Source organism: Vanellus vanellus (genome assembly GCF_965231255.1).
Source record: "Vanellus vanellus genome assembly, chromosome: 5".
NCBI classification, from domain to species: domain Eukaryota; kingdom Metazoa; phylum Chordata; class Aves; order Charadriiformes; family Charadriidae; genus Vanellus; species Vanellus vanellus.
The window spans coordinates 1,752,195-1,765,083 of NC_138910.1; the positions used below are offsets into that span (position 1 = coordinate 1,752,195).

The window sequence follows — 12,889 nt, forward strand, 5'->3', positions numbered from 1 at the left end:
GCTGCCCCCCCGCTCCCCAAACCCCCTCCCTCCCCCCCCGCCCCCGCCCGGTCCCCGTTCCCCTCCCGGGGGCGCGGCGGGGCGGAGCGGCGCGGCGGGGCGGAGCGGGCAGCGCGGATCCTCCGCCGGTGCGGAGCGGCGCGGAGCGGCTTTTTTTTTCTTTTTTTTTTTAGGGGGGGAGGGCTGGGCTGGTTCCGGCCCCGTCCCCGGCCCCGTCCCCGTCCCGCCTGCATGCGGTGGCGGCGGCGGCGGCGGGGCGACCGGGCGGGATGAACGGCTCGGCGGCGGCGGTGGCGGCGGCGGCGGCGGGCGGCGGCGGCGGGACGGCGGCGGCGGGGCTGCTGCTGGCGGGCACCGGGAGCGCGGCGCTGGAGCTGGAGCGGGCGCTGCGCTGCTGCACCGCCGCCTCCGTGGTCACCGACGGCGGCGGAGGGGCGGCGGCGGCGGCGGCGGACGAGCGGAGCCTGTACATCATGCGGGTGGTGCAGATCGCCGTCATGTGCGTCCTGGCCCTCACCGTCGTCTTCGGCATCTTCTTCCTCGGCTGTAACCTCCTCATCAAGTCCGAGGGGATGATCAACTTTCTGGTGAAGGACCGGCGGCCGTCCAAAGAGGTGGAGGCGGTGGTGGTGGGACCCTACTGACCTCCCCCCCCCCTCCTCACGGCTCCGCTCCGCCGCCCGCCCCGACGGCACCGGGGGAGAAGCGAGCCGAGCCGAGCCGGGCCGGCCCCGCTCCCGGCGGGACTGCACGACGGCCAGCCCTCCTTAAGACAGACTGGTTGGGATTATTATTTTTTTTTTTTTTGGTTGGTTGTGGGTTGTTTGTTTTTTTGTTTGTTTTTCCTCCTTAAAAAAAAACAAAACAAAACCCGACAGCAAAGGAAGCCCCGCCGTCCCGGAGGCCGGTGAGAGGCGCGGGGGCGGCCCCCGCAGCCGCCCGTCCCGACCCACCCGCGGGGTGCCGAAGTAAAACGTGTTCTGACGGCAACAGGTCTGGGGTTCCTTATTTCGGTGGCGGTAATAAATGCCCTCCCCTCTTCCAATGGCGGGGTCCCGCCGGCCGTGCCGCGGGGAAGGGGGCGCGGGGGGGGGGGGCGGCCGGGCTTCCCCGCCGCGAAGCCCCGGAGCTCGGGCTGAAGCGAACGCCCCGTCCTCGCAGGTTTGTGCCTTGCAGTTGTGTTAAAGCTTGTATGTTAGGCTGCTTTTCGAGCCCCCCCCCCCCCCCATCTCCCGCGGTTGCAGAGGGCTGGGTGAGTGCGGTACCCTCTTCCCTGAGCATCCCGGGGCAGGGTGGGATGTGCCCAGGGGACCCCGCTCCTGTCCCCGGGGATTTCGGCTTTGGCCGGGGAAATAACCCGGTACACCCCGGCTCTATCCCCCTCGGTCCGGGTTTGACTCTGGAAAAGCACTATTCATACTTTTTATGAAGCCAACTGAAAGCCTCGCCAACAGGTGACTTCTTACGGTGACGTTTAAGGGAGGCAGAAATTTATGCTTGCACAGGATTTTATTATTTTTTTATTATTATTCATCTGTTTCCTTTATAGGGGTAACAGAGCATCTTTCTATGAGAGGATTGCATAGCTGTTTATCATATCCCCGAGGGCTTGCACTGGCTGCTAGTGATAAATCGATGCATCCACATTTGCTGTGGGAGGAGTGGAACCGGCATAAACACTTGCCGGGGAGCACAGCGGCGGGATGGGGGAAAAAAAGGCTCGAGCAACCCGCCTGTGAGAAAATCTCTCTTGCGACACCCAAAGTCCTGCACTAAGACTGTTAATTGTCAATATTTTTAACGCTGATAAGAATTGGGAAATTTTCCATGCAGGCTTCAGGCTGCTTGGTTTGCCCTGAGTTTATCCTGAGCTGCTGTGAAGATGGCCACGCTACCGAATCATTAGAGATATCTTTAGGAGATGATATGCGAAGTTTCCATTTTGATAGACGAGGTGAAACTCAGCATTTACAAAACGCACCTGAGCTAGAAGGGGATGAAATAAAGCTGGGGTCTGAGACAACCAATTCACTGCGGATAAACTTTTGGTAGAAAACAAGACAAAACAGAGAACCTAACTGCGGTCCAGTTCCCTCAGAGGAGCAGAAATCTCGGCTGCGTACTCACTCATTTACAGCTACATTTAAGGAAAAGACAAAGAACAGATCTGCCTGTTCTCTGGGAAACAAATACGCTATGGACTTTGTCATTACATCAAAATAAGTGTTACTAAGCCATCTATCAGCTGAAACATTGGTGAGAAATTTAACCAAAACTCCCCTCCTTTCTTTACCACTTAATGCTGTAGAAACGTTTGAGCAGAATTTTAATAAACTCTTATATAGATGTTTCAGTCATTACAAAGCATTTCTAACTTTTTAATTCGCATCACTTCATGGTATTGCAGATAACACAATCGTTCCCGTAATCTGACTTGCAAGGAGTGCGCTGCATGCTTGAACATTTTTTTGAGAGCTAGATTCATTAAGCATTCTTTATTAATTATAGCGAACACTTGAAGTATAATACATTTTGAGTCACCTTTGCCAGAAGCCACAGCTTTTTCCAACACCATAAATCTGAGGCACGGCAAACTCTGGGTTCTGTAAGAAAATTGCAGAATCTTCAACCTCAGCCAGTTGCCTCTCACCTAAGGACCCCCTACAAGGTGGGAGCCCCTACCCTAATAAAGTGCTTGTGACTCTCTAATCCTGACAGAGATACCTCATTTTGGGCAAGGAGCAGTTGGGAAGAAGGTTTCTCCTACTTGATGCAGAGATGCTCGAACAAGTCCAGTCCATCAGCTTCACTTAGGGCCCTCTCCCTCTCTGCACCGGGGGGGCTTTGGGACTTGGCACAGAGAATAGGAGGAGCCCTGGGATATTTATAACCCGCTGGTGGGCAGGAGGGTGATGACACGGGGAAGAAGCACCTCTCAGCCACCAACAAGGGCTGCAGCATCCACCTCACCCCCACATTGTACGGGGGGGACGGAGGAGCTCACTTCCACTCGTGCTGGAGCAGCGTTTGGGCAGATATCTCCTACCCGGCCCCCGGGCGCCATGGACACCTCCCCGCTTCACGAAGCCCCGTCTTCCTGCCTGAAGCATACCTTTGTCCCTTCTGGACGTGCGCGTAAAGCCACAACCTGCATGTTCGAGGGGCAGGAACCTCCCGGTGAACATTGATCACCGCACACATCATTTCAGGGACAGTTTTAGGAAAGCACCCGGGAAGCTGCTCGGAGAGCAGCCAGGAGAGTCTCTGGTGTCAACAGGTAAAGCCCCATCAGCTCCCCAAACACACTGGAAACAAAATCTACCTTGCTGCAGTGCTGAGGAGCTGGGAAATGGGTGTATTTGGGATAAAACCAGTGCAGGAACCCAAAGGAGGGCTCCACCACCTTGTAGTTGGCTTGAAGGTGGTACGAATGGCTGACCTTCTTCTTTGCGCTTGTCCCTTGTTTATTCATCTTAAATGGTAGAGTAGGTTCAATCTTACCACCAAAACTTGAGGGGCCTTTCATTGATGTGCATTCCATAATGTTTCCATCCTTGAAACGCCCAGAGGAGCAGAAGACTATGAGAGTGACCTGGTAGACCTGACCAGCTCTCAGTTGTTCCTGTCGGATGTGAGCTCTTACAGGGCAAATTTCCAATTTGTGAGGAAACCCAGCCCCTTGCGACGCTCCGTGACTGCCGGTGGGGGTAGAGCTTTGCAGAAGGACCTCTCCCAGGAGGATTCCCACCGGGACCTCCCACCCCAGCCTCTCAATAGCTGTTTTGGAGAAAATGATGCCCAAAAAGTCCATGCAGCCACCCCAGAGCAAGTCACTAATGCGGTACTATTTGCAATTCTTCTTGAGTACTAAAATAAAAACGCTCAAATCTCACTTTTCTTAGGTCAAGGTTGAAGTAGTCTCACCTTAGGCTGTCTGCATATCTAATTACTGTCTACACAGCAATAACGTAGTAGTTCTTGCCTTGAATTAAAATAGCGGTGCCCGTGCAGCAGAGCTTCAGGCCACCGCGCCGCTGGCAGACCGTGGCCCTCCTGCTCAGCCTTGGCTTCCAGCGTGCAAAACGCCGGTGCCAGAGCTTCTTTTGGCCATAAATACCCGCCAAAGCTCGCTCCCGGCACGCCTCGGCAACCTGCCAAACGGCGCCGGATTTCTCTGCTGCCGCTCAGCCCGTCTCGTCTTTTCTCCCAGTCAGCCGGGAACGTGGGCTTGGGATACACCAGGTAATAGATTCCGCCCTTTCAGCTCAAAACATGGGCTAATCCTCCAGGACAAAAATCAAGAGGCACCTTAGTCACTTCCCAGACACCCGCTGAAGTGTTGTTTTTGGTTTTTTTTCAATATTTTAAATGGAATACACTTACTAAAAACACTCCAGCAACTGCAGTTGCTTTTAGACAACCCCGTGAATGTACTCAGGCTAAATTTGTCTAGATGGCCGTACAATTTTAATTGTGTGCTTTCCACGTCTTTTTGGTAATAACAATCAAACACCACCTGAAGCAGGAGGAAGAGGTGCACTTCAGCGGTTCAGACACACGCAGGTGCGGGACTTTATTCCAATTTCATATTCAGGCAAAATTAACGTTGATTTTTAAAGCAGTTTAATGAGGAAAATAAGTTTTGCAGTTAAAAAAAAAAAAACAACCTTGCTGTAAGCGACAGGCAGAGCACACATTACAGCTTTACGATTTGCCTTCATGTTCATCACTGGAAGTAGCCGTGGGACGCTCGTGGCTCGTGCAGCGCACCCCACACAGGGTGCTCGCCTCGACCCGGGGCTGCCAACCCCCAATGGGAGTGTGTTTCCTAAAAAATCCTCATGTCCGTATTCTGCGAGGCACCCCGTTTTAACATGCAGCCCTAGCTGCGTTGGAGCCCATGTTAATTATTATCAAAGAATGAGTCATTAAAAGTGCTCTTCCTTTCTTGCCAGCTCCGCTTGCACGCGTGAATGGATTGTGCTGTTGCCACTGATTTCGGCAAACCGTGACTGGGGCTGTCTAACCCGTACGGCTGAAGGAGCCCTGGGGGACATCAAGTCTTTCAATTCTTTTCTATTATAAACCATCAGTGTCCTCTCCATAATTAAGGTTTAAACTTGCTGTCCAAAAATCTGATTTTCGGTTAGCTCCCCATTAGCAAGTGATCGCTGTTGCCCGTCGCACTGCCCGGCGGCGGGCAGACAGCTCTTCTCCCAGAATATTCAGCCCGTTGTGCTGCTCCCCGTCTCCGCTGCGCTGCTCCTGGCACGGCGATACGGCCTTCCCGCTCGAAAGGGAGAGACAAGCGGAGGGACAACAGCCAGAAAGCAGCGGGAAGTGTAGGACCGTGGGTGGCACCGCGGGGCAGGCTGCAGGCGGGCTGCCGGCTCTCCAGCCCTGTGGTTCCACCACCCCCCGAGCCTCTCCTGGGGAGGGTCCCCAGGGCACCAGCCCCCAGGCACGTTCCCCCAGTACGGCCAGAGCCACCCCACCGCCCCAAACAGACGCCCTGAGCTGGCAAAGGTGTTTTACAAATGCAGGAGTTGGGTGGATGTGTTGCAGAAACTACTTTTAAAGTTGTTAAGAGCGCCCGTTTGCACTGAGGCTTTGGTTTTCTCTTGTCCCAAACCAGCAGGCGTGCTCAACCGCTAAACTTGAACAGCACCATCTTCTCCTTTCCCTTCTTCACTGAATTAAGCTGTGTGGAGCGGTCGACACGCTGGAGGGGAGGGATGTCATCCAGAGGGACCTGGACAGGCTGGGGGGGTGGGCCTGTGTGAACCTCCTGAAGTTCACCAAGGCCAAGTGCAATGTCCTGCACGTGGATCGGGGCAATCCCAGCACAACTCCAGGATGGGCAGAGAATGGCTGGAGAACCACCCTGAGGAGAAGGACCTGGGGGTGGTGGTGGATGAGAAGCTCACCAGGAGCCGGCAGTGTGCGCTGGCAGCCCAGCGAGCCCCCGGCACCCCGGGCTGCATCCCCCGCAGCGTGGCCAGCAGGGAGAGGGGGGGATTGTGCCCCTCTGCTGTGCTCTAAATTCTTGGCTGTGAGGGTGGTGAGCCCCTGGCGCAGGTTGCCCCGAGCAGCTGTGGCTGCCCCATCCCTGGAGGTGTTCAAGGCCGGGTTGGACGGGGCTGGGAGCAACCTGGGCTGGGGGGAGGTGTCCCTGCCCAGGGCGGGGGGGTGGCACTGGGTGATCTTCAATGTCCCTTCCAACCCAAACCATTCTACAATTCTATGATTTAAATCCAGACTGAATGATATTGGTGTCCATACGATTTATCCTGTCGGTAATATATTTGTAGGGGGCTGCTTTCTTTTATGGGACACCTTATTTTTTAATACCAAAAATTAGATTTTGTTTTAATCACTGGGGACCAGACACATTCGCTGAAGAAACCAAAGGAAGCCTGAGCTCTTCAAGACTAAGCGTATCCATCAATTTGGTCACCGGCAGCTTGGGACCTATTCTGCAGTTATAGAATATATTTTTAGCACATGGAAAAACAGTGTCATGAGCACACGATATGAAAAATACACAAAGCAATATATCACTTTTATGTCCTTTTTTCTATCATAATCAGGTTAGGATTTTTTTTTTTGCCCCCACTTGCTTCTATTTTGGAAGTGTCTCCAGGGAGGCAGGCTGTAGGAACATAATGGCCCATCAAACCCACGGTGGCTGTGCGTGGCAGCAGCAGCAACGCTGTCCACTATGTTGAAGGAGATGGAGCGGCACGGCACCGGGATGAAGGAGACGGAGCGGCACAGCACCGGGATGAAGGAGACGGAGCGGCATGGCACCAGGATGAAGGTGCTGGCAGGACCGCGTGAGGGCAGAGGAGTTGCTGTCCTGGGTCCAGCCTCGGTGATGGCACACCGCACCCGCTCTCCTTTCCATTACTGCCATCTCCTCAGTGCAAATTCTTTTTTCTTTCTTTCATTTTAGCGACTTTAATTTCCTGTCTGTCACAGCAAATGCAGACAGAAGGAAACAAAGATGCCCGGTGGAGCTGACACCTCACGTGGGCTTAAAAGAAAGGAGCAGCCTACTGCCATCAAGGGATAATACGGTGGGGACAGAAGAGCAGGAGGGGTGTCTTTGCCCTCACTGCCTTGTGAGGTCTGAGCTCTTCCCCGGCGCCAGCAGCTGAAGTGATGAGCACAGGGTTCACCCACAGACGTTGGGCCCAAAAGAAAGTTAGCGATCATTTTACAGTGTGAACAATGTGAATGTACACGCACGTAAAATCTCCGTCTTGTTTTGTGCTTTATTCGCGAACATAGCATGAATTAAACAACGAATCGGTAGTCCCTGCTCTGGTTTGCTCCGGGATAACGAAAGCTGACGTGTAAATCCCACTCAGATACCACTGACAAATTGGGAAATGAGAGGAAGGGCAGCAAAAATCTTCAGGTACTTGGAGAAACTTATAAAGAAACAACTACACATTAAAAGAAAAAAACACAGTCTTGGACAAAGAAATGGAAACAAGAATGTAGAATGTGCGATACACATCTACAGGATAATCTGATGGGGCAGAAAATATTTTGGAGTGAGCTCTACCCTAGAAAAGATGGGCTGGAAGAGGCCAGAGTGGAATAGAGCAATTTTACTAGAGGAAAATCTTGAAAATGAGAGCTATTAGGCTATGGAGTAATCTCTATAGAAAGACATAAAAAAACTTATTTATGACTTTTAGTCTAAGCTTGAGAATATATTCCCTCTAGGATATCGCTGCATTCACAAGACACTGGACCTGGTCCTCTAACATGGCCTCTCCCTCCCTCTCTGGCGAAATTCCCTGGTTAAGCTAATCGCTGCGTATCGCTGAAGGTACAGGAATGAAAAGTGCCAATCATGCTGTAAATATTAATTACACGTAAGAACTACTCAAAGGTTATCAAGCAAAGAAAACAAGCTGAATTACGCTCAGCAATTTCAGGAAGTTGAGAGAGGGGGAAAAAAAAAAAAAAAACAAAAGGAGTTTTCTTTAATTCCCTTCCCTGCAGAACATCACTGGCTGTTTGACAGCGAGGGAGACGTTCAAATCCTGTTACCCATTAGGGCATTTGTGTCTGCGTAATGGAACTGCCACTCAGAGCTTTCAAAATATATATGCAGTGCTTCACAAATCCATTCAAACCTTCATTAAAATCCCCACGCGGTTAATGAAAGCTACGTCTCCCCTTCCCTTCACCAAATATAAACTCTGAGCTGCCGAAGAGCCTCTGTGTGAGATGGAGGAGATCACCGAGGCTGTTCGGAGCTCTTCCTCCCAGGTCAGCCCGCGTTGCCACCGCACACAAACCACCCCTTCGTCTCACATCGCTATAAGGAGCAGAAAGATGGGGCTGGCGCTCGTTCGTTTGCAGAGACGTGCCCCATCGTCTAACAAACCTCCCTCCCCACCCACTTGTACCAGTATGAATCCCATCAGCAAATACCCCCTAATTCCAGCTCTCTGGCTTTCACTGGGGGGCAAACATTCCTATGCCATAGCAGAAAAGAGGAAAACACGCATTATCTTCACTAATTTTCTTCTTTGCACACTCCACATACTTGCTATCACTTTTCATCCTTTTCTAATGGTACATCACGACCATTTTTATACGTAAATAACACCTTGAACTTGAACAAAGCATATCCACAGGATATTCTTTAAGTGAGAAATTAATTACCTTAGAAAAAAATACAGCATTGTTGGAAAACAGAGCACAGCAGGTATTAGCCAATGATACCTAACATTTATTGTACCTTGGACAGAAAATGAAAATACATACATTAATTAAAAGCGGGCTTTAGGGAAAATAGTATTAACTTGTGCTATAATGAAACCTAAAGGCTTCCAGGGAGATCCATTGTACTGCGCCGGGGCTGTACAGCGGGGCGGTTCAGTTAATTTGATTAAATGTGTGAGGCTTGGCGCTTGGCGCCATGTGGAACAGCAGCTCATTGCCCTGGAAGAGGGGTAAGAAGTATGAGACCTCATGGGGGACTTGGGAGACACAATATACCTGGGAGATGGGCAAGACTTCAGCTCCTGAGTAAATGCCAGAATTTAAATAGGACCTCAATGGATAAATTGCAACCCCACACTTAGTCCAGTGGCTTCCCTGGACCAAAGAAAGGGGGATCAAGAAAGAAAACTACAATTTCATGTATTCTACCTGAGCTCTGTCAACGCTGGCGAGCGCTGCCCACGGCACGGACCGTACCTGTGGGAACGCAGCCATACCCGTGGAAAGCGCGAAGTTAGACTCTAAAAACACTTTTAATAAAAGATTGCTGCCAAGTATTGACATTCTGTCATTTGCGAACTAAGATCCAGGAGCGTTTAAAGCACTGTACTCTTTTTAATTTTCATTAAAGGCCCGTCCTGTGCAGCGATGTTGACATCCCATTACTACCATGGCTCAGTACCACGAACCGTACATCCAGGACTTGTGACTTCCAGCTTTGCTGCCCAACGGGGCAAGGAGATAAGAGCTTGTTTCGTTTCTCAGCAGCATTGCAAAGATTCATTCCTCTAATTGATTGAAAAGAGGGGTTTCAGCAAGACACCGGCCTCTTGCAAAATGTGAACTGCCATTGATTCTACCGAGTGCTTTGAGATGAAAGCCCTAAAATAATTTGTCCTGCCCTTAACCAGCCTAAGCAGGATCGATAGCCCCTGCTTCAGCAAGGGAGTCGGGGTGTGACAGGCAATCAGCTGGTGGTGGACCACGCCGAATTCCCGGCCAGCAGCATGCTTCTTCATTTATTCTTGAAATTTTTATGTCAAAATGCCAAATGAATTCTGACAACCCCCGCATGCCCAGAAAGCGCAACACCGTGAAACAGTTCAAGCCGTTGTCCATCGCTGCCACGCCGTCCCTCGGAGCCAGAGCGTGCTCGTCCTCCTCTTTGCTGCTTGGACCACTCCATGGACCACCAGGAAGGAGGTTTCACCATGGCATGCATGGGAAACAGCGCTCAATTAGAGAAATGACAATCAATTTAAAAATAAAGTGGGAGTTTTTTTTGTTTCCAGAAGATTTAAAACACCCTTTTTTTTTTTTTTAATAGCAAAGCGTGGAAAAGGGAGGTTATAACTTTCAGCAAGCAGTATTTCTCACTGCAGGAGCCGCTTTATATCTAAACCGCCCTGGGCAGATACCGCCTTAAAGCTTGAAAGCTTTGAGAAAGGAAGATTCCACCATTTTGCTGGATAACCCGTCCCAGATTTTCCCCTCACAAAGCGCTTGTCCTAAGATCTAACCTCAGACATCTCGGCTGCAAACTGCCAGTTTTCCATGATCCATCCGCAGCAGCCTGGGAAAATAAAGGGTCGTGCCCTTCCCCGCGTCACATGCCGGCTATTGGCTAGAAAAGCAGAAGTGCTTCTCATCGAATTCCGATGTTTCTTCAGACCAGAGATTTTTGACGGTTTATTTGCTATTTGGTAGAAAGGTTCAAAGGGAACGCTTACCCTGCAGGAATTTACTTAGAAGCAAGGGTGGGCATAAGGGAGGAGATTAACGGCAGGACACAGCATTGACAACGACTCCCAGCGTGGAGAAGCATTCCCGTCCTTCCTCCACCCTGGCGATGGTGACTCCTCCTCACTCATTGCTCATCGCAGGTGCCCAAACCCTTCAGCCCCATGCCATCCTCCAGCTCCACATGCTCTTCTCGTACGTTAAAACCATGAGCACCAGTGGGTATGGAGATGACTGGATGCTCCTACATGTTTCTCGCCACCTCGCTGAAGAAGGAAGCCCCAAAGCAAAGCACTCAGCAGTTCACTCACTTCATCATCAGAGTTTTTTTGTGTGGGAACATCCCCCAGAGCCATCACTCTCCTGAAGAGCTGTCTCCGTTACCAACACCCCGGAGAAGTCAGCCAGGCAAGGATTGCTTGGGGAGCAGAAGGAAGCAGTGACAAATTTTACCTATTTCAAAAAAAACTACCCATGGTTCTTTGTCTTCTTTGGAAGATTGCAGTCCAAAATCGGTGCACATGGAGGTGAGTAGCTCCGATTTGTACTTTAACAAGCCTACGAGTCTTGGAAAGAGCTTGCCAAGGAGCAATAAACTCCTTGTTGGAGGTGATAACGTCTCTGGAGGTGTGTACTGGAATAGAAATATTAAACATAATCATCTGTGTATTGAGGTACCACGGAGACACCAGTTTCACCATTCTGTCTTCCCTTAATTCATCCATTTTTTAATTAGATTGTGTCCAGAAAAATATCAAATATAGAGATTAATTTGTTTCCAATCTATGGAGATTCAGCACAACTGTTCCAATCACGAGTTATCCTCAAGATTCAGAAATTACACACAGTTTTTGCCTGAATATACTTCATGTCACTCATGGATTTCTGTCTTCTTTCTTTTTGGGTTTGTTATTCCCCCCCACCCCCGCAGTCTAAGGCTTGACATTACCAATTTCCATTTCATGTATGAGACTTAAAAACTCTAATCCCTGAAATTTCTTTCAATTAACCAAAATACATATTTTTAAGCATAATTTAAGCAATTATGGTTACATCACTTATCTGAACCTTTGCCAACTAATCAGGGTCTTTTTTTTTTTTTTTTTTACATTTCGCATGTTAGAATTGGACATATTAGGAAGAAATTCTTGGCTGTGCGGGCGGTGAGCCCCTGGCGCAGGTTGCCCCGAGAAGCTGTGGCTGCCCCATCCCCGGAGGTGTTCAAGGCCGGGTTGGACGGGGCTGGGAGCAACCTGGGCTGGGGGGAGGTGTCCCTGCCCAGGGCGGGGGGGTGGCACTGGATGGTCTTCAAGGTCCCTTCCAACCCAAACCATTCCATGATTGTATGCAAATGGGTGGGTGGGTGGATGGATGACTGACTGGCGTGCATGTGATTAGCAGGATGCTGCTCGCAGACTCCCAAAGCATTGGCACAGTGTTAGATGTGAAATTTCACGTTATACCTCTGGGGCTCTCCAAGCAGGCTAGAGCTCGTTCGAGCAACATGAAGAGCCCTTAGCTTGTTCTTTACATATTTTCGGAACAAATTTGTTTAACATTTCTGCCTTCGTCCCCCATAACTAACAGCTGTGTTGCTCCTATCTAGTAATCTAGTAATCTAGTAACAATACCATAGATAGTATTCTTTCTTTTGCTAAATTTTTTTTTAAAAGCCTTCCTGCACTTTTCCCTGCTTGCCATTTCTCTCCTCTTTACTCCTTTATTTAACAGAGTGCCTCTTTTCCAATTTTTACAGTAAATATACAGGGGGCAGTTATTTAAAATAGGCTTGTTTGTAGCCGGTCTCACTCACCCTATAGGTCATGATCATTTTTCTGCAGTGGGGTATGTGGAAACGGTCCCAACAGCCGCCCTGCAGTCCATGCTGAAAAGGAATGTGAAACCTGTCCCCCACGTCCCTCTGGCTGGCCTGGGACAGACCTGCCCCGGAGGAAATAAGCCCTACAGCCCCCACGCCTGTGCGGGTTTTCCTTCAGCTATAGGGCAGTGTCCACCACGTCCTCTCTCTGTCCCCTCCAGCTGCTGCCGGTCTCCATCTTCCTTCTGGGGAAGGTGAAGACAAAACATCTGGCCAGTTGTGCACCTCTAGATATCCCCTCGCTGCCTTAAACGAGCCCGGTTACATCCCCGCTGCGTAAGCGTTGACCGCGGCCGTTAGGCTGTTCCCAGTCACCGTGGCATTTTGAGTTCTGTAAACAAAATGCTCCCCGCGATAATATTTGAGCACCAAGATTCATCCACACCCGATATTTCCCGGATTCTCCAGCTGCAGTTTAGTGTTGCAGCTGCAAAAGGGGGATGACATACTACTGTGACATACTACTGTGTTTCCTGTCTTAGAAGTGTGCAGTGTTTAACAACATCTCTGTGGTGTGATTAT

General features: G+C 50.4%; 1 protein-coding gene across 1 annotated transcript; it reads left to right on the forward strand.

The window, feature by feature from the left end:
- Nucleotides 1–269: 269 nt before the first annotated feature.
- Nucleotides 270–644, forward strand: RPRM (reprimo, TP53 dependent G2 arrest mediator homolog; the record flags this gene model as incomplete). Its single annotated transcript, XM_082483433.1, has 1 exon — nucleotides 270–644. The coding sequence occupies one exon, from the start codon at nucleotides 270–272 to the stop codon at nucleotides 642–644; it is 375 nt and encodes a 124-aa protein (XP_082339559.1).
- Nucleotides 645–12,889: the final 12,245 nt, after the last annotated feature.